Consider the following 27,829-nt stretch of genomic DNA (forward strand, 5'->3'; position numbering starts at 1 on the left):
TTCTATTCATTCTATTTCTATGGCAGCACATGCAGTCAGGAGCGGGGGAGAGAAAATGTGCTATTTGAACGGCTATTACAGAGACCACAGTCATTTGGCTGGCCAATTACCATCATCCAAAATTCCCAAGACCGTCACAGCCTTAGTGAGAACACCAAAGCCAAGAAATGATAGAACACACTAAAACACAGATTGCACCATTGTCTTTGGACAGCCTGTGACCCTTTTAACACAATATAATAACACATTCTACCAAATCATTGTGTCCTGACTGTCCACGAGAATCCAAATAGGTCAGATTAGGATTGCAATGAATAACTTCAACCAGACCCCCCTCTCCCCCTAGGGGGAAGGAAAGAACTAGTCGGGGTTAACAACTCACACCCTGTTGTAAATCAAGGGAGAAGATTCAGCCCTGCGCTCTCAAGATTCACCAAAGGAATGTGCATGTTTCAACAGACTTTTTCCCGCTGAAACTCTAACACGTTCAAAACCGAATACTGGGACAAATTTTTTTACATAGAATGTGGGGAATGGTCAGAGGTGATCTATAGACCACCAATGGCTTTTTGTTTGTTATTTTGTGATGTCATTAAAACAAATTATAAAATAAATACTTTAACTACATATATGAAGTTTCCATACTCTGCGTTGTGCATGTAATATGAAAAATGATGAAAGTATTTTTGTTAAGAGAGGGAAGCTATAAGAGAGAAGCTATAAGAGATACTTGTTTTACCTAACTTTGCACAGTGAGTAGTTACTGCCCGGAGTGAGGTCAGAGAGCGTGCCAGCCTGCCGCCCCGTTTAAAAGTGGTTTGACCTTTGAATCTCAACACGAGTTGGAGACGATAAACTCACCTCCCGGACAATCACTGGTGCTACTGATTAGCTGTCCTAAGTAAAGTATCTTCGAAAACGAATTTAGGTAGGGCCATTCTGTTACTCTGCTCAAACCATCGATACGTCTGGCTAGCCTGTCTTCAAAGAAGCATCTTCAAGAGCAAATGGAAGGAAAATGAATGATGTTGTTCTGTTCAGGACTACACGACAAGTCACTGGATACCGGACCCCTACAAAGGAGGACAAAAGTAAAATACTTTTTGGAACCATTTTGGACAATCAGAGCCTTACAAGCATGCCGCGAACAGGCCCAACCCCCTTTCCAAGGCTGCCCTGTCCACCGAGAGATCCCCGGCGAACCCAGGCATTTCACGTAAATACAGTCATGATTTCTCATTCAAAGCAGGCGGCGGTTCGTATGCAAAGTATATGGTTACTGTAGGTGAGAGTAGTTTCTGAATGTACCAATGTTACGTGTCACTGTCCCTCTCTCTCTCTCTCCCTCTCCATCTCTTCTTTAACTGAATCATAAGTAAGGCCCAGGTTTTTGCAGATGCAAGGAGATTACGACTGTTCAGAATAATGATATGATACGAGGTTATGATTAGTACGTTGACTGTTTATAGATGTGATAGGTAAAGACCTTTCAGAGTTTCATTCTGGAGATGGTAACTCTTTAAAGAACTGCTCTCGTGGTGCCCCAGAAATCCTAATGAGTTAATTGTTACATGATTAATTTAATTGGGTAACAATTAAACATAGTTAGTTAATTAGATAAATAACAGTTCTCAGATTAATGTTTAAATCAAGTCATGACAATTGCAATTTCTCACAAACTTATCTCAGCTTAGCTTTGGAAGCGAACACATCTCACTTCTCTTTTGAAAACACTATCACATTTCCAAACACTTTCACAATTTTTTTTTTTTTTTTTAAGATTGAAATGTTACTTTGGGCAGTTTGGGAAGTTATTGAATGTGTACCGTATCGCCATTCAAATCAGCAGTGGTTAGATCTTTGCAACTTGTCAAAACCAACTAATTGTGAAAATGCTCCCCCACCCACAGTCAACACAGTCTGCCAAGAGCAGTGGGGAGAACAAGGTGTGTTTGACAGTGTCCAAAGTCACCAGGGCCCACAGATGGTTAGATACAGCCCATACCCAAAGGTGATGAATAGGGGTCACGCTCCCATTGAGCTCAAAATGAATTCCATGTGATAATGTGCAAACCAAGACCTGTACACTTTTAGTCTGATGAAACATTTGTAGAGCATTATACTGAAGTGAACTGCTTATGTTCCTATCTGTTTTCATATGGTCTACTTAGGGTTGAAAAGGAGGATATATTACTGGAAACCTAAGTAAACTATCAGAATGTTGGTTTCTTTCAAGGATTAAATATAACCTATCACAAGACATCTAGAGGCCCTTTTGGGTTCTTCAGATTATCACAGGCGTCTGTAATAATCTCTGTCCCTCTGTGTTAAAAAAAAATATAGAATGACAAAGCTGTAAAACATTATCTTGAATATAAACCATCTATTTAGTGAATACCAGGGGTGATTAATATGAGGGTTTCAGCATGAAATATCCTTTATGTATATTTTCTTACAAAGATGTCTTTATTTTACTATGTCAATATGTACAGTGCCTTCAGAGCTATTCACACCCCTTGATTTCCCCCCACATTTTGTTGTGTTATAGCCTGAATTTAAAATGTATTAAATTCAAGATTTTGTGTTACAGACTTAGACACAATACCCCATAATGTCAAAGTGGAATTTTCTTTTGAGAATGTTGTTTACAAATTAATTTAAAAAAAATCTAAGCTGACATGACTTGAGCACAATAAGTATTCAACACCTTTGTTATGGCAAGCGTAAAGCAGACACTGAATATCCCTTTGAGCATCGTGAAGTTATCAATTACGCTTTGGATGATGTATCAATACACCCAGTCACTACAAAGATACAGGCGACCTTCCGAACTCAGTTGCCGGAGGGGAAGGAAACCGTTCATGGATTTCCCCATGAGGCCAATGGTGATTTTAAAACAGCTACAGAGTTTAATGGCTGTGATAGAAAAAACGTAGGATGGATCAACAATAGGGCTGTCCCCAACTAAAAAAAAATCTTGCTTGACCGAGAGTCGTCTGTTCTTTCAACAAATCCCTTTCTCCATATACAGTGCCTTCGGAAAGTATTCAGATCCAGACCATTTCCACAATTTGTTACGTTACAGACATATTCTAAAATTGATTAAATTGTATTTTTCCTGATCAATCTACACACATTACCCAATAATAAAAAAGCAAAAACTGTTTTTTAGAACATTTTGCACATCTAAAACTGAAATATCACATGCTAAGTATCCAGGCCCTTTACTCTGTACTTTGCTGAAGCACATTTGGCAATGATTACACTATAGAGTCTTCTTGGGTATTACGCTACAAGCTTGGCACACCTGTATTTGGGGAGTTTCTCCCATTCTTCTCAGCAGTTCCTCTCAAGCTCTGTCAGGTTGGGTTAGGGAGCATTGCTGCACAGCTATTTTCTGGTCTCTCCAGAGATGTATGATCTGGTTCAAGTCCGGGCTCTGGCTGGGCCACTCAAGGACATTCAAGATGGCGCCGACATCCTTGGCAGCTCTGCTCCTATCTCCTAAACTCTGCTCCTAGCTCCTTTGTGCAAAGCTTAGTAGCTGGGAGCAGAGCTGCCAAGTATGTCGGCGCCATCTTGAATGTCCTTGAGTGGCCCAGCCAGAGCCCGGACTTGAACCCGATTTTTTTGGGGTGGGGGTGTTATTTCTTAGATTATCAGCCCAGAACGTTTTTTTGTGTTATTACATACAGCCGCAAATAACTTTTGGATATTAGAGAGGCGGTAACTCACCATCATTACAACCAGGAATACAACTTTCACGAATTTGATCCTTGTTCGTACCCCAGAGGCTGCTCCAAGACGCCATCGGCGGAGAAGAGGTATTTGGAGTGGACTTCTAGTCCGACTCAGGAGGCGTGCACACCATCCACTGCTTCTGAGTATATTACTCGCTAATGTTCAATCTCTGGACAATAAAGTAGACAAGCTCAGGGCGAGGATCTCCTTGCAGAGAGACCTCAGGGACTGTAACATACTCTGTTTCACGGAATCATGGCTCTCTCCGGATATACTGGATAGACAGGAATAAAGAACTCTCCGGGAAGAAAGGCTGTGGTGTATGTTTCATGATTAACTACTCATGGTGTGATTGTGATAATGTACAGAAACTCAAGTCCTTTTGTTCACCCGACCTAGAATGCCTCACAATCAAATGCCGACCGTATTACCTCCCAAGAGAATTCTCTTTGGTTATAGTCACAGCCGTGCATTTTCCCGCTCAAGCCGATACCACGACGGCCTTCAAGGAACTACATTGGACTTTGTGCAAACTGGAAACCACATATCCTGAGGCTGCATATTGTATCTGGGGATTTTAACAAAGCAAATTTGAGGAAAACGCTACTGAAGTTCTATCAACACATTGACTGTAGTAATCGTGCTGCTAAAATACTCGACCACTGCTACTCCCCCATCCGGGATGCCTACAAGGCTCTCCCCCGCCCTCCCTTCGGCAAATCAGATCACGACTCCATCCTGCTCCTCCCTTCCTATAGGCAGAAACTCAAATAGGAAGCACCCGTGCTAAGGTCTATTCAACGCTGGTCTGACCAATCATAATCCATGCTTCAAGCTTCTTTTGATCAAGCGGACTGGGATATATTCCAGGTAGCTTCTGAAAATACCATTACAAATCATTGACTCAGTGGGTTTTGTACAACATGTCTCCGGACCTACTCAATGCCACAGTCATACCCTGGATCTAGTTTTGTCCCATGGACAAATGGGACCACCATTTTATTAAGTTTGAAATTGCAACAAATAATCTGCTCAGACCCCAACCAAGGATCATCAAAAGCCGTGCTATAAATTCTCGGACAACTCGAAGATTCCTGGATGCCCTTACAGAGTCCCGCCACATACCCAAGGACGTCGGAGTACAAAAATCGGTTAACCACCTAACTGAAGATCTTAATTTAACCTTACGTAATACCCTAGACAGTATTCGACAAGAGAGGATAGCTTTCACTTCATCAGTGATAAATTCATGAACTTGTTCGATGAAAAGATCATGATCATTAGAAAGCAAATTACGGATTCTACTATGAATCTGCATATTTCTCCAAAGCTCAGTTGTTCCGAGTCTGCACAGAACTGCCAGGACATAAGATCAATGGAGACACTCAAGTTTTTTAATCCTGTATCTCTTCACACATTCATGAAAATAGTTATGGCCTCTAAACCGTCAAGCTGCATACTGGACCCTATTCCAACTAAACTACTGAAAGAGCTACTTCCTGTGCTTGGCCCTCCTATGTTGAACATATAAATGGATCCCTATCCACCGGATGTGTAACAAACTCGCTAAAAGTGTCAGTAATAAAGCCTCTCTTGAAAAAGCCAAACCTTGACCCGGAAAATGTAAAAACAAAAAATCGGCCTATATCGAATCTTCCATTTAAAAAAAAAATCTGTTATGCAGAAACTCACTGCCTTCCTGAAGACAAATAATGTATATGAAATGCTTCAGTCTGGTTTTAGACCCCATCATAGCACTGAGACAGCACTCATGAAGGTGGTAAATGACCTTTTAATGGCGTCAGACCAAGGCTCTCCATCTGTCCTAGTGCTCCTAGACCTTAGTGCTACTTTTGACACCATCGAGCACCACATTCTTTTGGAGAGATTAGAAACCCTAATTGGTCTACACCAGGGGTGGGCAATTCCTGTCCTCGAGGGCCTGATTGGTATCTCAGTTTTGCCCCAGCCCCAGCTAGCACACCTGACTCCAATAATCACAGAATCATGATCTTCAGTTTAGAATGCAATTTGATTAATCAGCTGTGTTTGCTAGGGATGGAAAAAAAGTGTGACACCAATCAGGCCCTTGAGGACTGGAGTTGCCCACCCCTGGTCTACATGGAGAACTTCTTGCCTGGTTTAGATCTTATCTGTCGGAACGATATCAGTTTGTCTCTGTGGATGGTTTGTCCGCTGACAAATCAATTGTACGTTTTGACATTCCTCAAGGTTCAGTTTTAGGACCACTATTGTTTTCACTATATATTCTACCTCTTGGTGATGTCATTTGGAAACACAATGCAACTTTCACTTCTATGCGGATGACACACAGCTGTACATTTCGATGAAACATTGTCAAGCCTCAAAATGGCCTAACCTGGAAGCCTGTGTTTCAGACAAAAGGAAATGTTATGGCCGCCAAATGTTTTACTTTTAAACTCGGACAAAACAGAGATGCTAGTTCTAAGTCCCAAGAAACGAAGAGATCTGCAGTTAGATCTGACTATTAATCTTGATGGTTGTACAGTCGTCTCAAATAAAACTGTMAAGGACCTCGGCGCTACTCTGGACCCTGATCTCTCTTTTAATATCAATAATATTTCAAGGACAGCTTATTTCCATATTCGTAACTATTTGTCAAAAAATTATGCAGAAAAGCTAATCCATGCTTTAGACACTTCTAGATTAGACTACTGCAATGCTCTACTCTCTGACTACCCCGATAAAGCACTAAATAAACTTCAGCTAGTGCTAAACACGTTTGCTAGAATCCTGACTAGAACCAAAACATTTGATCATATTACTTCTCTCTACATTGGCTTCCTGTTAAGGCTAGGGCTGATTTCAAGATTTTACTGCTAACCTACAAAGCATGACATGGACTTGCTCCTACCTATCTCTCCTTTTAGGTCCTGCCGTACATTCCTAAACGTACGCTACAGTCACAAGACGCAGGCCTCCTTATTGTCCTTTGACTTTCAGGTAGGGCTTTCTCCCATAGAGCTACATTTTTATGGAATGGTCTGCCTATCGATGTGAGAGACGCAGACTCAGTCTCTACCTCTGTCTTTACTGAAGACTCATCTCTTCAGTAGGTCCTATGATTGAGTGTAGTCTGGCCCAGAGGTGCGAACGTGAACGGCAAGGCACTGGAGCGACAAACTGCCCTTGGGGTCTTTTCCTGGCCGGTTCCCCTCTCTCCACTGGGATTCTCTGCCTCTGACCCTATTACTGTGGCTGAGTCACTGGCTGACTAGTGCTGTTCCATGCGGTCCTTAGGAGGGGTGCGTCACTTGAGTGGGTTGAGTCACAGACGTGATCTTCCTGTCTGGTTTTGTGCCTGTTTGGGATCGTGCGGTGGAGAAGATCTTCGTGGGCTATACTCAGCCTTTGTCTCAGGGTAGTATGTTGGTGGTCTGTTGATATCCCTCTAGTGGTGTGGGGACTGTGCTTTGGCAAAGTGGGTGGGGTTATATCCCGCCTGGTTGGCCCTGTCCGGGGGTATCGTCAGATGGGGCAACAGTGTCCCCTGACCCACCCCTGACTCAGTCTCCAGTATCTATGCTGCAATAGTCTATGTGCTGGGGGGGCTAGGGTCCGTCTGGTGTAATTCTCCTGTCTTATCTGGTGTCCTGTGTGAATTTAAGTATGCTCCCTCTAATTATCTCTCGCTCTCCCTTCCCTCCCTGAGGACCTGAGCCCTAGGATCATGCCTCAGGAATACCTGGCCTGATGACTCCTGGCTTTCCCCAGTCCATCTGATCGTGCTGCTGCTCCAGTTTCAACTGTTCTGCAGGCGGCTATGGAACCCAGACCTATTCACCGGACATGCTACCTTGTCCCGGACCTGCTGTTTTCGACTTTCTCTCTCTCTACCGCACCTGCTGTCTCGACCTCTGAATGCTCGGCTATGAAAAGCCAACTGACATTTACTCCTGAGGTACTGACCTGTTGCACCCTCTGCAACCACTGTGATTATTATTTGGCCCTGCTGGTAATCTATGAATGTTTGTAATCTATGAACATCTCAAAGACCAATCTGGCCTTAAATGACTCTTATAATCTCCACCCGGCACAGCAAGAAGAGGACTGGCCACCCCTCAGAGCCTAGGTACTCTCTAGGTTTTTTCCTAGGTTCCCTTCTTTCTAGAGAGTTTTTCCTAGCCACTGTGCTTCTACATCTGCATTGCTGGCTGTTTGGAGTTTTAGGCTGGGTTTCTGTTTAGCACTTTATGACATCTGGGGGATTTATAAATAAATGTGATTGATTGATGATGCTGCCACCACCATGCTTCACCGTAGGGACGGTGCCAGATTTTCTCCAGACGTGACACTTGGCATTCAGGCCAAAGAGTTCAATCTTGGTTTCATCAGACCAGAGAATCTTGTTTCTCATGGTCGGAGAGTCCTTTAGGTGCCTTTTGGCAAACTTATAGCGGGTCACCTCCCTGACCAAGGCCCTTCTCCCCCGATTGCTCAGTTTTGCCAGGCGGCCATCTCCAGGAAAAGTCTTGGTGGTTCCAAACTTCTTCCATTTAAGAATAATGGGCCACTGGGACCTTCAATGCTGCAGAAATGTTTTGGTACCCTTCATCAGATCTGTGCCTAGACACAGTCCTGTCTCGGAGCTCTACGGACAATTTCTTCAACCTCATGGCTTGGTTTTTGCTTTGACATGCACTGTCAACTGTGGGACCTTATATAGACAGGTGTGTGCCTTTCCAAATCATGTCCAATCAATTCAATTTACCACAGATGGACTCCAATCAAGTTGTAGAAACATCTCAAGGATGTTCAGTGGAAACAGGATGCACTTGAGCTCCATTTTGAGTCTCATAGCAAAGTGTCTGAATACTTACGTAAATAAGGTATTTCTTTTTTGCAAAATATTTCTAAAACCTGTTTTCGCTTTGTCATTTTGGCGTATTGTGTGTAGATTGCTGTGGAAATTGTTTTATCTAATCCATTTTAGAATAAGGCTGTAACGTAACAACATCTGGAAAAAGTCAAGGGGTCTGAATATTTCCCGAAGGCACGGTATTACTAGAGGGAGTCTGACCGCAATTGATTGGATTGCTGCGCTGTGTTAAAAAAATGACAGCGAGTGACTGTGACTAGCAGCTGTTCTCTCTTTCCTCCATTTTGCAGCGACCACTGCAGAACTTCAACAGTGTTAATCACACAGTCCATGTTGCTGAAGCTGCAACATGTAATTACAGCCATTTCTTACTGAAAAGTTCTGTTACCGAAATCCCTCATTTGTTTAGGAAAAACATTCCCTATTCCCTTGCTCTCTCCACACTACACATGTATGCATTGCATGCACGTGACCAATAGGGCCTGACCTATAGCATATTACAATCACAAACAAACCCTGAACATGTGACAGCAAAATGGATGCAGAGGACATGACAACTAAACTTGAAATGGGGGAATGTTTACTTGTTGCTCAGGAGGTAAAGGAGAAGTCGGATGTGTGGAATCAATTTGACTGGTTGTGAAAAATCCTGGTGATCAAGAAACAGAAGGTAAGACGCAAGCGTTGCGTGCGTCACACCTGCTCCCGCTCTCCCTCCCTGGCGCTCGAGGGCGCCAAGCTGCCCTGCATTACTCACTCCTGCCACCAGCATTACGCACACCTGCTTCCCTCGTTACGCGCATCAGCGATTCATTGCACTCACCTGGACTCAATCGCCGTGTTATTACCTCCCCTATATCTGTCTGTTCCCCAGCTCTGTTCCCCGCTTCTGCATTCATGTTTGTATGTCTTGTATACCCAGTTCTGATGCTGTTCCTGTCTTGTTCATGTCTGAGCTAAATTAAAATGTTCAACTCTCCTGTACCTGCTTCTCATCTCCAGTGTCGGTTCTTACAGCGTGCATATTATGTGTGCCAAAACAGGTGCTGTTAGATTACAATATCATTTTTTTCTGACCATCTGGAACAAGAGAGTCTGTTGCAGTGTTTACTTCATTTTTGTTTTCGGGAACGCAATTTCACGAAACAGTTTATTTGATTGTTTCCGCTGATTATTCAAGGGTCGCCTTGTTTTGTTTTCAAACGAAAATGCTCGATTGCATTTCAAATCATAAATGACTCATATGCTGTGTGATGACATGAACGAATGAATGATTGATTGATACAGTAGCCGATATACGTTTTGAAATAATAGGCCTAAGTGAGTGACGGTATTAAGACTAAACAGTGTGTCTTTGGCCTAGAGCACGATAGTGGTTCTACAAGGCTGCTATACTAAGCCTACTAATGATAACGATATGACTTATTATAATGATGATCATAATAATAATAGTAATAATAACAATAACAAGGAGATCAAGAAAACACTAAATAACGTATAACTAATACCAGAGAGGCTGTTCTAATAAAATAAAAAGTGTAAAGCCTTTTATTACATAATTTCAAAGATTAAAAACAGCTGAATTTGTGAAATTGTTTATCCCACATGTTGTGGTTGCGTGAGGCTTGGTGCTCACAGAATCAGTAGGCTATTGATCAATCACTCAAACAGAAGCAGGATCTGTCTTATTTCTCTAGATATACAGTATATGGAGGATTTACAGTATAAAGGCAGGCACATTTAACAATTAGGTTATTGATTCTAGACCTAATTAAGTTGCCGTTTCCGCTCTCCTCACTTTTCTTAGAAAATGAAGACAAGTGCTGTTTTCTTGTCTCCTAACTCGGCTGCTGCCGTCCGCCGCATTCTTCTCAACACCAATATGCTGGTTAACTTTGCTATGATGCACATAGCATCATGGTCTAAGAAAAGACGGCAATTCAACAGTGCACTGATATTTCAGAACCACGGTCAGCAACCGCTATCCAATGAGAGAGAAATTAGTGTTGCACCATTGTTCTTATGTAATATAACCATATAACATTTTAGTAGCACGTCTTAGTGATGGACTGTGCCATCCCCACGGCCTCCACAATGGATTAGTCCACTCAGACAGGCGCGAATCAGAGAAATGTCTTGTATACCATGAAATTCTATATATTTTTTGCTACTGCTCGACTAAAGAAATCTCGGCCGACCAACAGCCTATCGACTAAATGGGGTCAGCCCTTAACAACATTGTAAATACTCCACAATACTAACCTAAATGACAGGGTGAAAAAAAGGAAGCCTGTACAGAATAAAATATTCCAAAACATGCATCCCGTTTGTAATAAGGCACTAAAGTAATACTGTCCTGAAGGCATTGTATTTGTTGTCAATGTTTTGAATACATTTTTTAAACAGTTATTCAAGTATAAATCACCAAAGTTACAATAGATTGGCATAGATCTTCTGTTAATTACCTTTTCACCTTTTGTAAATTACTTGTAGCTTTGCAACCCTAGTTCTACTGGATTGGTACAACAATACTCTGTCTATTGGGTAGGCCAACAACACCGCTGCCCATATACGCAGTCTGCCTGTCACGCCCTGACCTTAGTTCCTTTTTTATGTCTCTATTTTGGTTTGGTCAGGGCGTGAGTTGGGGTGGGCATTCTGTTTTGTTCTATGTTTTGTATTTCTAGGTGTTTGGCCTGGTGTTGGTTCTCAATCAGAGGCAGCTGTCTATCGTTGTCTCTGATTGAGAACCATACTTAGTTGTTTTCTGTTTAGTGTATTGCACTTTGCAGAACTGTTCGTTTGTCGTTTTGTTGTTTTTGTTCAAGTGTTCTTATTGATTAAAAGTATTATGAATACTTACCACGCTGCACCTTGGTCCTCTCCTTCCAACAGTCGTTACACTGCCTGACAAGAGTACACCCAAAAACACCGGCAGAGAAATTACATTTCGATCGTGAAATTCTGGCATAAACATTCCTCAAGTCTACACAGTGCCCAGTCCTTTTGGATGGAAAGTAAATTAAAGTGTGTCTGCCTTTGATCAGCATTACGAGCATGGCTACTGCCTGAGGTATTTTATGGAGTCATGAAAAGTGAGAAAGGGGAATTTTTCAGCCCTTAGTGTACTGCTGCTAAAATAAGCTGTAGCTGTACTTTTATGAGGGTTACAATCAGAATGCAGAAGTTTGCGAGTAGTGTGCGTGAGACAGCTTACAACAATTCCCATTTGCGGCCTTGTACATGGCCATATATGTCTCTTTGGACTTCCAATAAGTGTCTGGTTTACAAAGTTACAGTAGTATGGTGTATGTTCATGTACTTTTGTCTACTGCTTCACACACACAAATAACACACACCAGTTTGGAGGTTGTGTGTGAAACAGTCTAAAGTCTGCGGTCATTAGAGGGAACAAGGAGAGACCTCCGGAGCTGTGTTGTCGAATAGGCAGCCCCTCTATTCTTAGGTGCCTTCCCATACAAAGGCCGTTTCCCATTCACAACACAAGGTCATTAGATAATACACAGTGGGACCTCAAAGACCAACACGGTGGGGGTGAGAGGATCAAGCTACAAAACAACCCTTTCCCCGACTCAAACTCCCCCTTCTCGGTCTCTCTACACACAACACACACAGGAATTATGATGTCATTACTACGCCCCCTTCTCAATTCAGTCCAGTGTTATTCAGCCTTTCAGTGTGGGTTTCCTCTCTCTCGGTGTCTGTTATTAGAGACAGAGCATCAACATATGCTTCTACACCTGCATTGCTTGCTGTTTGGGGTTTTAGGCTGGGTTTCTGTACAGCACTTTGAGATGTCAGCTGATGTAAGAAGGGCTTTATAAATTAATTAGATTTGATATGTGACCTACTGTCACAAGAAAAGGGCAACCAGTGAAGAACAAAGACCATTGTAAATACAACCCACATCTATTTTCCCTTTTGTACTTTAACTATTTGCACATCGCTACAACACTGTATATAGACATAATATGACATTTGAAATGTCTTTATTCTTTTGGAACTTCTGTGAGTGGAATATTTACTGTTGATGTTTATTGTTTATTTCACTTGTGTTTATTATCTATTTCACTTGCTTTGGCAATGTGTTTCCCATGCCAATAAAGCCCTTGAATTGAATTGAGAGAGATATTTACTGAGTGTTTGGTAAGACTCACACACAGGACTTCCTCAGGCCTCATTGGTCTCGCTCAGCTCCCAGCATGCTCTATTTTGGTGATCACAAGAACTAATGCTGAGGGAGCACTATGGCCTATTGATTTACACTGATGCTCAGCTCAGGAATGAGTGAGAAACAGAGACAGAGACACAGAGACAGACCAGGTTGGAGAAACAGAAACAGAGAGAAGTGTGAAAACCAGCGAGACACAAAGATTTGTAATAATTGAGCTTTCATCCACACGAGCAAACAATTAGGCTTGTGCCCTGCTACAATCCACTAAAGCTGAAGCCTGTATTTCTATGTACCTTTATTTAACTAGGCAAGTGAGTTAAGAACAAATGACAGCCTAGGAACAGTGGGTTTCTGTACAGTACTTTGAGATATCAGCTGATGTAAGAAGGGCTTTATAAATCAATTAGATTTGATATGTGACCTACTGTCACAAGAAAAGGGCAACCAGTGAAGAACAAAGACCATTGTAAATACAATGGTTCAGGCCTTGTTCTACCCCTTGTTCAGGGGTAGAACACAGATTTTTTTACCTTGTCAGCTCGGGGATTCGATCTTGCAACCTTTCGGTTGCTAGTCCAACACTCGAACCACTAGGCTACCTGCCGCCCCAATTTTAATCCCACTTTGTAACATAAAAAGTCAAGGGTTGTGAATACACGTGTCATCAGAAGGGACAGGTATGTGGACACAGCATAGTGATGGTAACAGCCCAGTTCCTGTGGGGATAGCTTGGCAGCCAATGACGGTATGTCTGCCCCTCCTAGCCAAACGGAAGTCACCGTGACGACGGAGCTGCCAAGCCTCATTTCAAAAACTCTAGTCTGTGCTCAACTCTGTGGATGAAATCATCATGGAGTTGAGGTACTTGGCAATGACGCAATGTACTCCTGCACGCGTACATTTCTCTGTCAACCTACTCTTTTGTCGGAGGGAGACTTTCTTAGTACTTACTCTGGTTGAGACTGTCGAGGTTTTTTAGTCAACAGAGCAGTTATTATGCATTCATGAACCATCAACGTATCTTCTATGATGTTCAACATCACACGACTTATAACAGTTTGTTGAAAAACACAGCCACAACCTCGGATGGGTGATAGATGAGTGGTAAAACCACAAAGCGGAGCCCACAAAATCATTATGACATCACCATGGCAACATATCTCTATTATCTATAATTGTGTGGGATCACGTCAACATAACAGAGAGATCACCCACATTCAGAAGTTCATCAAAGGAACAAGGCACTAATTGGGCATAATTGAAGGCGTCCTAAATATGTGTCTCTGAGCTATCCGCCACAGGGTTCAAACATAGGGGGATGCAGATTATTTTTTGTTTGCCTGCACCACAGACGGCTATATCGGTCGCTAATACAGGACTAGTAAAGGCCCAGTGCACTACTTTTGTGTTTATTTATTTAGTTTATTCAGATTTTTCAGGGGGTGCTGCCCTCGAACTTCTCGGAGCTTTGGGTTCAAAGAGGGAAATTGGTCCATTAAAGTGTATTTGCAAATATTAGCCCACTAATAGAATTCAGGAGGGGAAATAAATAGCCTATTTATTCTCCATTACAATGCATGTCATTCTATACGTCAATGCTGTTCGTGTGTGTCTGTATGTCTGTGGGTGCGTGTACTGTTCAGTACCTCTCTGTGTTGAATTACAGTCCATCTCAAAGATCGCCATGTAGGCAGACACCCGAGCTGTGCGCTGAGCACAAAGAATAAAGTCAAAGAGCCCTGGGGGAAAAAAGCCGAGTCACTACACGCGAGGCCGGAAAAAGCGCAGGTCAGGTGAGAGATGCAAGACGTGCACGCCACACAGGTTGCCAACAGTTTGGCACGCGCACTAACCTCCGTTGGTTGTATGGTAAGGACACTCTGCAGACTACCTGCACTAACGCCCCAATCATACCTACAGTGAATTTTGCGCAGCATCATCTGGATATGTGTGCAACAAAAGTTCAACATTCACCTTCCGTTAATATTTCTGGCAAGCTGTCAACGCATACAATGTGATGCATAGCCTACGTTCGTTAAATCCAAAGTGTGCACCACACAGAACGCACTGCAACTGCCTCTGCAATGTTGCACGGCAAACGCAGCGTTCCGTTCCATTGGAAATGTATGTTGTTCTGGTGTCCCAGGATACAAAAGACACTATCGGTGTGATCGAGGCGTAACTGTGCCACCTGCATAGCCCTGACTATCACTATGTCTTCCTCTATACCTAGCCTATATCTAGACCTAGAGCACCGTTTTATCCTTTGACTACCTCCATAATCGTTCCACTCCTGGAACCAATTAAATCAAGTTTGAATTACACAACACCCTTTCTTCTTGTAAACGAGAAAACAAGATCCAAATGCTGGGACCGTTTACGTAGCTCTGAATGAAACCGGATATTTATGTAACGAACTATCAAGTAAGTTTTTAGAAACTTCCTTTATGGGAGTTAAAAATGCGACTAAAACCTAAAAATAGCTATGCTTGTTATAGTCAATAACTTGAGCTTGCAACTATATTCAGGCACTTAAGAGCAAATAAGGATATTTAGGCCTACCAGTTGGTTGATGAGCGGGGGTTGAGAATGTCCTCTTTGGCCGTGAGCAGTGACAGGCTATAGGTATCGAGGTTAATCGCTCGCATCGTGATAGTGAAGTTTTCTACAATCCACTCCGGAAGATTTCTTCACTTCGCAAATCGCCCTAGAAACGTACTAGAAACTTAACACGGCCACACCGACGCGCTTTCACGGCCGGGAGAACGATCAGTAAGTAGGCTTATCTCATGCAAAGTGGTGGAAGTTTCAAGTGGAGAAGAAGGTGACAGTCCGCCAGCAAGCTATGCAGGCTGCAAACACACACACTGGGTGGTTGAGGCTGTTGCAGACTTTCTGCAGTGAGATGGAAATACGTTTTCACTCAAAGCCCCACCTCCTCCTGAGGAGTGGGGGAAAAGCTGAGTTACATTCTAGCTGGTCCTGGTCCAAACTTCAACTACGCACACCCTTCTCTTCACCTCCATTCCGCACTTTAATAATAAGGTGGAATTGTGGAAAATATATATATTTTTATAATTAAAGCTAGAATCCTTAATTGAAACAATAACAAAGCTGACACCACACCTCTGTTTTGGTATAAAGCAAAGGGATCGGCTTGGAGAAATGTAATCACTCTCAAATTCATAGACAGAGCTATGGATGCAAGGACTGACCATCCCTGTTTTGAAGCTGTACAGTGTTGGTTTACGTTTACATTGTTTTACGAACATTGGAGTTAAACAAGCTTATATTTCTGATGGGGGTACAACAGTTGAACTAAGTTCACAAGGCATTTCTAAGTTCTATTCTTCAAGAATCAATCGGTATATACTGTATCGTTAATTTATAAGTCCAAAAATGGAAGTAACTAAGGGTTCTAGCATTAACTTGCCTTAAAGATACATTCTGGAACTTTGCTGACTAGGGGTAAGTCATTTTTTTTTTACCTCCCGCTATGTGTCAATGTGTAGTTCATACTTGCATTTTATATGAGCAGAATTACTCTCTTACCTCAATTATCCACGAAACCTTTAGTTTGAAAGTGACTGTTTTCTGGAAGTTTTGTAGCTCAATTTTGAGTACTGTAAACTTGACCTGCTGGGCCAGCCCCTAGCAATTTGAGTTCCAGCCAATGAGCTTCAGCCCCTCGCCATTTGAGTGACAAGTTGCACATGCACATTGGACGAGTTACACAGTGAAAGAAGAAGGCTGGGCCAGGCCTGCCCAGCATTATCCATTGAGGTTGCATAGCTGGCTCAGTGACACAGCAGAAAAAGCAAGAGAGAGAGCAATGATGTACTGCACATATCTGCACATCTATGATGTAGTAGGCAATTTTCGGGGACCGGTTTTGGTTCTTGAGCTTTACTTTCAGAGCTACTGGCTAAAATGTATGAAAATCTTCCACAAAGTATCGTGAAGTGATGTGCACACAACCACAACGAACTACATTTGAGAGCCATTCATGTACATCATCTCTCACTTTCTGTGAGCTAATATCATCCAGAAAACAACGGCTACACAAGACAGCTGATGATGTGTATCTGTCTGGGCATGGTTTATGTCAGGTTCATGAAAAGCCGCAGGAAAACACACCACTTTATATTGGCATTCGGAGGGATGGGGAAAACGTCAGTGTGAGGAGCGCCAGTGAAGGAGAGGTGGTGCTGCTGCTGCTGAGGTTTAGAGGGGGCATGGGGGCAGGTATGGAGCTGTCACTCTCTCTCTTTGTCCCCCCAGCCCTTTGAGTAGGCCCCAAGCAGCCCTTGGCAGCTGCCAGAGAAGCCATTTACAGTGAGGGCCATCTCCATCAAGACCCTTGAAGAAACAGAGGGACCAATTTCATGGGAACTGTGTCTGAGGTAGCCAGCATGTACAGGGGCCTTTTTCTGTGTTCGAGAACAGCTTGGGGTCTGGACAACACATGCCCACGTAATAGTTTAACTTTAGTCCGTCCCCTCGCCCCGACCGGGGAGCGAACCAGGGACCCTCTGCACACATCAACAACAGTCACCCACGAAGCGTCGTTACCCATCGCTCCACAAAAGCCGCGGCCCTTGCAGAGCAAGGGGAACCACTACTTTAAGGTCTCAGAGCAAGTGACGTCACTGATTGAAAGGCTATTAGCGCGCACCACCGCTAACTAGCTTGCCATTTCACATCGGTTACACCCAGTGCCAAACACACGTTACACGCGCACACACGCACACACACACACACTTTAAACACATTTTCAGACTCAGTTCTCTGTTATTTGAGTGCCGGTCAGGGGAGGGGGTATGCATAGACCTTACGTTTAGGAAAGTTTCTCAGCATTTTCTTCATTGTCATTTTGTGATAATTCAGTGCAGATGTGTCATTTGATAGATGGTATTTTTGTTTCTGGTGTGTCAATGCAGAGTTTCCCCTTAGATCTTCAGAGATTCAGTGGACAGACAGAGAGTGACTAAGCCCCAGTGAATATATGCTCATCAGACACTGGCATATCAAACCATAACTGTGACTACCTTAAAATAAAAATACGGAACCTTGCTTTCTCCATCTTCCTCTTTTGTTTTGTCCAATCACCAGGCTTTTGGGGACCCTAAGTGCAATTTGGTTGGGGGTCCCCCACCTCGTGGCAAAACATTTTAATGGCCCCCCTCTTGACGGTGAAGAGAAGAATTTAAGTTTAAATGATAATTTCCTGCAATTCTATACATTTGCCATGGGGAGTAGATAAAATGTTGCAGTTATGAAGGCCCAGTGCCGTCAAAAACATGATTTCCTGTGTTTTTTATATATTATATTTCCACACTATGAGGCTGAAATAATAATGTGAAATTATTAACATGATGATAATGCCCTTTTAGTGTAAGAGCTGTTTGAAAAGACCACCTGCAATCTCTACCTGTTTTGGTGGGATGGAGTTTTGGCTTTCCATGGTGATATCCCCATGCAATAAATGAGTTATTAGACCAATAAGAAAGAGAGTTCCAAACCTCTCTGCCAATAAGAGCAAATTTGTAGTTTTCCCCTCCCCACACAGACGCCTCACAGACAGTCCGAGCAATATTCTTGCTTGAGAAATTGATCTTTGCTAAAAAAGCTATTTTCATTTATTTCTTACAATTTTAATTGAAAACAATCACAGTCAGGAACTTAATTGTTACCCAAAATGTATTTGAAATTGAAATAAATACGGCTGCATTGGACAATTGAAGCATGTTTTCTGCAATTCTACACACTATGCCATGGGATGGAGAGAAAACGTTAAACAAATATCATGCTCATTTTGCCATGTGGCAGAGAACATTTATTTTCTCCAGTTTTACAGATAATTTCCTGCAATTCTACCCATTTTGACATGGGGTGGAGAGATATTTTTGCAGTCTTAAAGTTAATTTAAATTCTACACATTTATGTCGCTTATGCCTGGAACCGGCCCTGTCAATCCCTTTAACTTCTTATGGCTGCAGGGGCAGTATTGAGTAGCTTGGATGAAAGGTGCACAGAGGTGCCCAGAGTAAAGGGCCTGCTCCTCAGTCATAGTTGCTAATATATGCATATTATTATTAGTATTGGATAGAAAACACTCTGAAGTTTCTAAAACTGTTTACATTATGTCTGTGACTATAACCAAACTCATATGGCAGGCAAAAACCTGAGAAGTTTCACTTTCTGTTTGGATTTTTTCTGAGGCTGGTAGATTTTCAACCAAGCTCCCATTGAAATTACAGTGAGATATGGATGAGTTTTCACTTCCTACGGCTTCCACTAGATGTCAACAGTCAATAGAACTTTGTCTGATGACTCTACTGTGAAGTGGGGCCGAAGGAGACAGGAATGAGTCACCACTGGCATGAGGTGACCATGCTTTGACCACGCGCGTTCACGTGAGAGGCAGCTCCGTTCCATCGCTCATCTGAAGTCAATGTAATTCTCCGGTTGGAACGTTATTCAAGATGTATGTTAACAACATTCTAAAGATTGATTCAATACATCGTTTGACATGTTTCTACTGACTGTTATGGAACTTTTGGACATTTCGTCACGTTTTAGTGAACGCGCTTTGTGACTTTGGAATTGTTTACCAAACGCACTAACCAAAGTAGCTAATTGGACATAAATAACAGACATTATCGAACAAATCAAGCATTTATTGTGGACCTGGGATTCCTGAGATTCCTGGGAGTGCATTCTGATGAAGATCATCAAAGGTAAGGGAATATTTATCATGTAATTTCTGGTTTCTGTTGACTCCAACATGGCGGCTAATTTGACTCTTGTTCTGAGCTCCGTCTCAGATTATTGCATGGTTTGCTTTTTCCGTAAAGTTTTTTTAAAATCAGTTGCATTAAGGAGAGGTATATCTATAATTCCATGTGTATAACTTGTATTATCATCTACATTTATGATGAGTATTTCTGTTGAAACGATGTGGCTATGCACTATCACTGGATGTTTTTGGAACTAGTGAATGTAACGCGCCAATGTAAACTCAGATTTTTTTTATATAAATATGAACTTTATCAAACAAAACATGCATCTATTGTGTAACATGAAGTACTATGAGTGTCATCTGATGAAGATCATCAAAGGTTAGTGATTAATTTTAGCTATATTTCTGCTTTTTGTGACTGCTATCTTTCGCTGGAAAAATGGCTGTGATTATTGTGGTTTGGTGTGACCTAACATAATCGTTTGTAGTGCTTTCGCTGAAAAGCATATTTGAAATCGGACACTTTGGTGGGATTAACAACAAGATTACCTTTAAAATGGTATTAGAAACATGTATGTCTGAGGAATTTTAATTATGAGATTTCTGTTGTTTTGAATTTGGTGCCCTGCACTTTCACTGGCTGTTGTCATATCATCCCATTACCGGGATTGCAGCCATATCTGACAAGGCACTCTCTACACACTCTTTACTCTCTTTACTGCATGTACAGTAGCGCTACCACAAACTCCTATCCACCTGTGCCACCTCTGCAGTCGATTTCACTGCATCGCTCCTTAAAAGGTTAAACCTCCACGGGAGCCCATCTACAACCCCCCCCCCCGCGCCTACCACCCCAGCCACCCCCTGCCTCCCCCTCCACTGGTTCATCGTCAAGGCTGTAGGACAGAGGGCAAGACATCCCTATATCCCCATGCATCTATTATTCTTACAACTTCCTGTCATTAGGGGCTTCTCTCTGGCCTGTCTGGTGCCCCTGGCTGGATGTGAACTGTTGTGCTGTAACGCTTCACTTCAGACGGCTCTGGCATTTCCTCCACTTGGGTGCGGTGGCAGGCAGTTTTTGTTGGATGTGGCTTTTAGTGAGGGAAGGAGAGAGGTGAGATTCGGAGGGGGGCTGTTTGGGAGGCGGGGGGGTATTCATTTGACTCTTTACTGAAACTCGTTCTCTCTCTAAATTGGCTTAAGAGAATCTGTTGCTGTCGGTTGTTTTCCTGTGGCCTGAAATAGCCTGAACAAACTCAGTGTGGGTAACAGAGTGTTGAGATGAGTATCCCAAAGACAACATTCTCTCTCAGCTCTCTCGATTGTGCGTCTAGGCGGTCGTCGTCGGTCACTATGTACAGTATATCCATTGCTAGAAATGGTAGGCTCATTCACGTTCATAAGCGTGGTTATAGGCACGGTTGATTACACAGTACATTGTTGCACGGTGATGTAGTTCCTCGCCGTATATAAGCAGAGGTTTCCCGCTATAGAAAGGCGTTCTGTAATGAAGACGTTCTTTTGTGAGTGAGGTGTAATGTGCACAGCTGCCCATACCTTACATGGCTAGGTCATTCTCCAGGAAGAGAATATCTTCTCAAAATGAACTTGAAAAACGCTTGCGCAGTATGAGCTATGGCTGGTACGCTTTACTGTCTGCTTATTGAACCGATAAGTACAACCTTTCCCGGGACATTATCACGCTCAGTTGTCTTGTGAATTTACTACTCGCTGGAATGTGTCCTACCTTTGAAGGCCGTGTGCTGCATTTAGGTCATTACCGTGCTACACAGCATTATCTATCCTCCAAGGAAAATACTGCCATGGGCAAATCAGCAGAGGGAATCATTCTCAGGCATTCGACGCCTACTGTGGTCTTTCCATCTATTCCCGATCTATTAAGCTCACAGCCATGTTGAGGCTCAATTATGAATTAAGATTTGCAGGCTTAGCTGAATTGTTTTTCTCTTTACGCATATCTCTCAAGGACATCAGCACATGATTTGTATGACGTTCCAAGCTATGTGATCATACACTATATATATGAAAGTATGTGGACACCCCTTCAAACTAGTGGATTCGGCAATTTCAGTCACACCCGTTGCTGACGTGTGTAAAATTGTGCACGCAGCCATGCAATCTGCATAGACAAACACTGGCAGTAGAATGGCCCGTACTGAAGAGCTCAGTGACTTACAATGTGGCACCGTCATAGGATGCCACCTTACCAACAAGTCAGTTTGTCAAATCTCTGCGCTGCTAGAGCTGCCCCGGTCAACTGTAAGTGCTGTTATTGTGAAGTGGAAACGTCTAGGAGCAACAACGGCTTAGCCACGAAGTGGTTGGCCACACAAGCTCGCAGAATGGGATCACAGAGTGCTGAAGAGCGTAAAAATCGTCTGTCCTCGGTTGCAACACTCACTACCGAGTTCCAAAATTCCTCTGGAAGCAACGTCAGCACAATAACTGTTCATCGGGAGCTTCATGAAATGGGTTTCCATGGTTGAGAAGCCGCACACAAGCCTAAGATCACCATGTGCAATGCCAAGCATCGGCTGGAGTGGTGTAAAACTTGCCGCCATTGGACGCTGGAGCAGTGGAAACGCGTTTTCTGGAGTGATGAATGACGCTTCACCATCTGGCAGTCTGACGGACAAATGTGGGTTTGGCGGATGCCAGGACAACTGTAAAGTTTGGTGGAGAATAAATAATGGTCTGGGGCTGTTTTTCATGGTTCGGGCTAGGCCCCTTAGTTACAGTGAAGGGAAATCTTAACAGGACAGCATACAATGACATTCTAGACGCTTCTGTGCTTCCAACTTTGGGGAAGGTCCTTTCCTGTTTCAGCATGACTGCTCTGGACTGTGCTTCCTAACCCAGCTGGGATGAGCTAACACACTGGTAGCCTGATACTAGGGTGTGTTCTGGAAGCACCCTTTACCAGGGTGTGTGTATGTGTGTGCGGGAGAGAGAGAAAGGAGGGAGAGAGAGAGAGACTGCACAGATTCTGTCAGACCTGGGCCCTGACAGTAAATCTCAGTAGGACAAAATTAGTTGTGTTCCAAGAAAGGTCCAGTTGCCAGGATCACAAATACTAATACTATCTAGACATCAGCGCCAGAGGTAACTTCCACAAAGCTGTGAACGATCTGAGAGACAAGGCAATAATTGTTTATTTAATTTGTATTTAACCTATGTTCAACTAGGCATGTCAGAAGGGCCTTCTATGCCATCAAAAGGAACATAACATTTGACATACCAATTAGGATCTGGCTAAAAATACTTGAATCAGTTATAGAACCCATTGCCCTTTATGGTTGTGAGGTCTGGGGTCCGCTCATCAATCCAAAATTCACAAAATGGGACAAATACCAAATTGAGACCTTGCATGCAGAATTCTGCAAAAATATCCTCTGTGTACAACGTAAAACACCAAATAATTAATGCAGAGCAGAATTAGGCCGATACCTGCTAATTATCAAAATCCAGAAAAGAGCTGTTAAATTCTGCAACTGCCTAAAAGGAAGAGATTCCCAAACCTGCCTTAACAAAGCCATCGCCTACAGAGAGATGAACCTGGAGAAGAGTCCTCTAAGCAAGCTGGTCCTGGGGCTCTGTTCACAAACACAAACGGATCCCACAGATCCCACAGAATACCTGACCACTGTGACTTAAGGAAAGCTTTGACTATGTACAGACTCAGTGAGCATAGCCTTGCTATTGAGAAAGGCCCCGGTAGGCAGACCTGGCTCTCAAGAGAAGACAGGCTATGTGCACACTGCCCACAAAATGAGGTGGAAACTGAGCTGCACTTCCTAACCTCCTGCCAAATATATGACCACATTAGAGACACACATTTCCCTCAGATTACATAAACCCACAAAGAATTCGAAAACAAATCCAATTTTGATAAACTCCCATATCTACTGGGTGAAATACCAGTGTGCAATCACAGCAGCAAGATTTGTGACCTATTGCCACAAGAAAAGGGCAACCAGTGAAGAACAAACACCATTGTAAATACAACCCATATTTATGTTTATTTATTTTCTCTTTAACTATTTGCACATCGTTACCACACTGTATATAGACATAATATGACATTTGAAATGTCTTTATTCTTTTGGAACTTGAGTGAGTGTAATGTTTACTGTCCACTTTTTATTGTTTATTTCACTTTTGTTTGTACATTTCACTTGCTTTGTCAATGTAAACATGTTTCCCATGCCAATAAATCCCCTTGATTTGAATTAAGGAGGAGGCGGGGAGGGAAGGAGAGAGAGAGGGAGAGAGGGGTGGGAGGGAATGAGAGAGAGAGAGGGAGAGGGAGAGGGAGAGAGGGAGGGATGGAAGGAGAGAGGGAGAGGGGAAGAGGGATGGAGTGGAAAGGAGAGGAGAGAGGAGAGGGTGGGAGGGAAGGAAAGAGGGGAGAGAGGAGGATGGAAGGAGAGGGGAGAGGGAGAGAGAGAGGGAGGGAGGGATGGAAGGAGAGAGGGAGAGGGAGAGGGAGAGGGAGAGGGAGAGGGAGAGAGAGAGAGAGCGAGAGAGAGGGAGAGAATGCAGGCCTGTAGTAGTATATATTGAGTGTATGTGTCTGCTCTCTGACAGGGTTGAAGCTCCTGGCCTCTCAGGTGAGGTCACCCCTCAGCTATGCGTCTCCCCAGCTACTCTGGCTGACTTATCTTCCCCTGGAGCCCCAGTGTGTCTAACATACACCTACAGACACATGCACACACACGTGCGCACACACACGCGCACGCACGCACTGGCAAAATATGTAGACTTGCTAAACACATTGTATAACTCTCTCTCTTTCTCTCCACCTTTCTTTCTCTCTTCCGGTCCCTCTCTCTGTTTGACAAAGACTTTACTGAAGAATCTTTACTGTTGACCAATCACCAACGAAGGGGCGTAGACTTTGGCTCCGAACATCGGCTTGCCTCCAGAAATAAATATTGGTGCCCGAACAGCCGAAAAAACCCTCACCGAAGTCCAAACAAAGAAAAACGTCACAAAACGTCATCATAATATATGCACAATCTCTACTGAACTGTTTCGTCTGGGAAGCATGCGGACGCCTTTAGAGTCCATCCCAAAGTTGCCATTTCTCTGAGAGATAGGTTGCTTGAGTCGATTATCTATATATTCATCGCAAGTTGACATGCTTGCTCTTGAAACGTCAGCTCAAATACCATTGTTAGCTGCAAGGCAATATTCTGCCTCCCTTCTTCACAGATTCCCATCTTCTCATCCTCTTCCTGGAGAAAGCTCTGAAACGAGAGCCACATGTGGTGGTGATGTCACCGTGTGTCACTAGCTCTGAGACTGCGTTAAACGAGGCTGTGGCGGCCTGGCGGTGGTGCTCAGTGGGAACGCTGAACACATCCCTGATACAGCAGCTGACACAGGGTTAAGGCCTGTAATCACTGCCTCACCGACGTCTCTGGCCAGGCGACACACAGCAACCCAGCGGTCACCGCCACACACACCCACGTTTGTAAATCCCCCCCCGTTTACTACAATATGAGGAGAAATGACGTCAGTTAAAAAGGAGTTTGGGTGGCAGTCGGTTACTGGTGATGCAGGGGTGTTGTCAACATTGTGGCACATGTGAGGGTTGTTATTGCCATCAAACAATTTTGCAAGCATGCAGGCACACTTACGGGCACACACACACACACACACACACACACACACACATACACACACACACACACACACACACACACACACACACACACACACGGATTGAGATGGCGTGGGTACAAGAACTCCATGACCTGTAACCACCCACCCACCCCCACTGCCCTTCTAATATTACCCATAAGCCACATCACTACAAGTAACCATGGCAACCCAGCAATCCCCAGCCCAGTTTGTGTGGCGTTTACTAAACCCTTACCAGACTTCCTCTATTAAAACACAAAACTCTGACGGTTGGAAAGACTATATCTTAATGATTAATGTCTGCTATGAATAGACCAGTGAGCAAAATGGCATAGATTTGCGCTTACTCAGTATACAGTCTGTCTGTCTGACTTCCAGAACCTTTCAGGAAACTTAGAAAGTAGAATATTATCCTGGATGCAGGCAGAATACTAGATGTTTTGTCAGAAAGCCATTACATGTTGGAGGGAACAAGTAGAGCAAGCTGGGAAATGACGTTTCAAAATGGGGTAACGGTTTGGTTTGTGTGGGAATTGTTATTAGACAGTCCACAACCGTTATGGGGATATACAGTCACATCCAAAATGATTGACACCCTTGGTAAAGATGAGCAAAAAGGACTGTATAAAAATGATATTCTTTTTATACTAATAAAATTGCTCAGCATAAGAGTAATTCGTTTTTTCTCTCAAAAAGACAAGTGTCAAAAATATTGGCACTCCTAAAGATTCGTATAAATAAAATCAAACAAAAATGTTATCTGCATTAACATTCTACTTTTTCCTCAATTTAAGGAACTGTATTGTGGCCTTCCACGTCTTCCTGTTTCACTGGGGTATAAAAATGAGGTACACAAATGTTAAATCCCTTTGTCATCCATCACCATGGAAAAAGGCAAAGAACTCACAAACCAAAAATATACAACTTATCACTATTAGGGCAATAATTAACTTCTTATGGCTGCAGGGGCAGTATTGAGTAGCTTGGATGAAAGGTACACAGAGGTGCCCAGAGTAAACGGCCTGCTCCTCAGTCATAGTTGCTAATATATGCATATTATTATTACTATTGGATAGAAAACACTCTGAAGTTTCTAAAACTGTTTGAATTATGTCTGTGAGTATAACAGAAATCATATGGCAGGCAAAAACCTGAGAAAAAATCCAAACAGGAAGTGGAAATTCTGAGGCTGGTCGATTTTCAACCAAGTTCCTATTGAAATCACAGCGAGATATGGATGAGTTTGCACTTCCTACGGCTTCCACTAGATGTCAACAGTCTGTAGAACCTTGTCTGATGCCTCTACTGTGAAGGGGGGCCGAATGAGAGGGGAATTAGTCAGGTCTGCCATGACCTGACCATTCTTTGACCATGCGCGTTCACATGAGAGGGAGCTCTGTTCCATCGCTCATCTGAAGTCAATGTAATTCTCCGGTTGGAACGTTATTCAAGATTTATGTTAAAAACATTCTGAAGATTGATTCAATACATCGTTTGACAAGTTTCTACTGACTGTTACGGAACTTTTGGACATTTCGTCAGCTTTTAGTGAACGCGCTTCCTGACGTTGGATTTGTTTACCAAACACACTACAAAAATAGATATTTGGACATAAATGATGGACATTACCGAACAAAACTAACATTTCTTGTGGAAGTGGGAGTCCTGGGAGTGCATTCCGACGAAGATCAGCAAAGGTAAGTGAAGATTTATAATGCTTTTTATGAGTTTTGTTGACTGCACAATTTGGCGGGTAACTGTATGGCTTGRTTTTGTGGCTGAACGCTGTTTTCAGATTATTGAATATTGTGTTTTGGCGTAAAGCTTTTTGAAATCTGACACAGCGGTTGCATTAAGAACAAGTGTATCTTTAATTCTATGTAAAACATGTATCTTTCATCAAAGTTTATGATGAGTATTTCTGTTATTTGACGTGGCTCTCTGCAATTTCTCCGCATATTTTGGAGGCATTTCTGAACATGGCGCCAATGTAAACAGAGGTTTTTGGATATAAATATGAACTCAATCGAACAAGACATATATGTATCGTGTAACATGAAGTCCTATGAGTGTCATCTGATGAAGATCATCAAAGGTTAGTGATTCATTTTATCTCTATTTGTGCTTTTTGTGACTCCTCTCTTTGGCTGGAAAAATGGCTGAATTTTTCTGTGAGTTGGTGGTGACCTAACATAATCGTTTGTGGTGCTTTCGCTGAAAAGCCTATTTGAAATCGGACACTTTGGTGGGATTAACAAAAAGATTACCTTTAAAATGGTATAAGATACATGTATGTTTGAGGAATTTTAATTAAGAGATTTCTGTTGTTTGAATTTGGCGCCCTGCACTTTCACTGGCTGTTGTCATATCATCCCGTTAACGGGATTTCAGCCATAAGAAGTGAAGTTTAAAACCACTGGAACAGTGGTCAACTTTCCTGGTATTGGACTCAAGTGTATCTTGTCCCCACGTACAGTGAGGAAGATGGTTGGTGATGCAAAGAAAAATCTATGGGCCAAAATATGAGAATTACAGGACTCGGTCACATCTTCGGGTCAACAAGTATCCAAATCTACAATTAGACGCAACCTCCATGCCAATAGTCTCTGTGGGGAAAAAA

At 42.9% G+C, this 27,829-nt stretch overlaps 1 protein-coding gene across 1 annotated transcript in view; it reads right to left on the minus strand.

The window, feature by feature from the left end:
• Window positions 1-15,684, minus strand: part of LOC111957906 (drebrin-like protein A) — a 69,874-nt gene extending 54,190 nt beyond the window's left edge. The window contains exon 1 of the mRNA XM_023979001.3: window positions 15,360-15,684. Within this exon, the coding sequence (XP_023834769.1) occupies window positions 15,360-15,445 (86 nt within the window). The 5' untranslated portion in view covers window positions 15,446-15,684. The remainder of the gene's footprint in view (window positions 1-15,359) is intronic.
• Window positions 15,685-27,829: the final 12,145 nt, after the last annotated feature.

Source organism: Salvelinus sp. IW2-2015, linkage group LG33, assembly GCF_002910315.2.
Source record: "Salvelinus sp. IW2-2015 linkage group LG33, ASM291031v2, whole genome shotgun sequence".
NCBI classification, from domain to species: Eukaryota; Metazoa; Chordata; class Actinopteri; order Salmoniformes; family Salmonidae; genus Salvelinus; species Salvelinus sp. IW2-2015.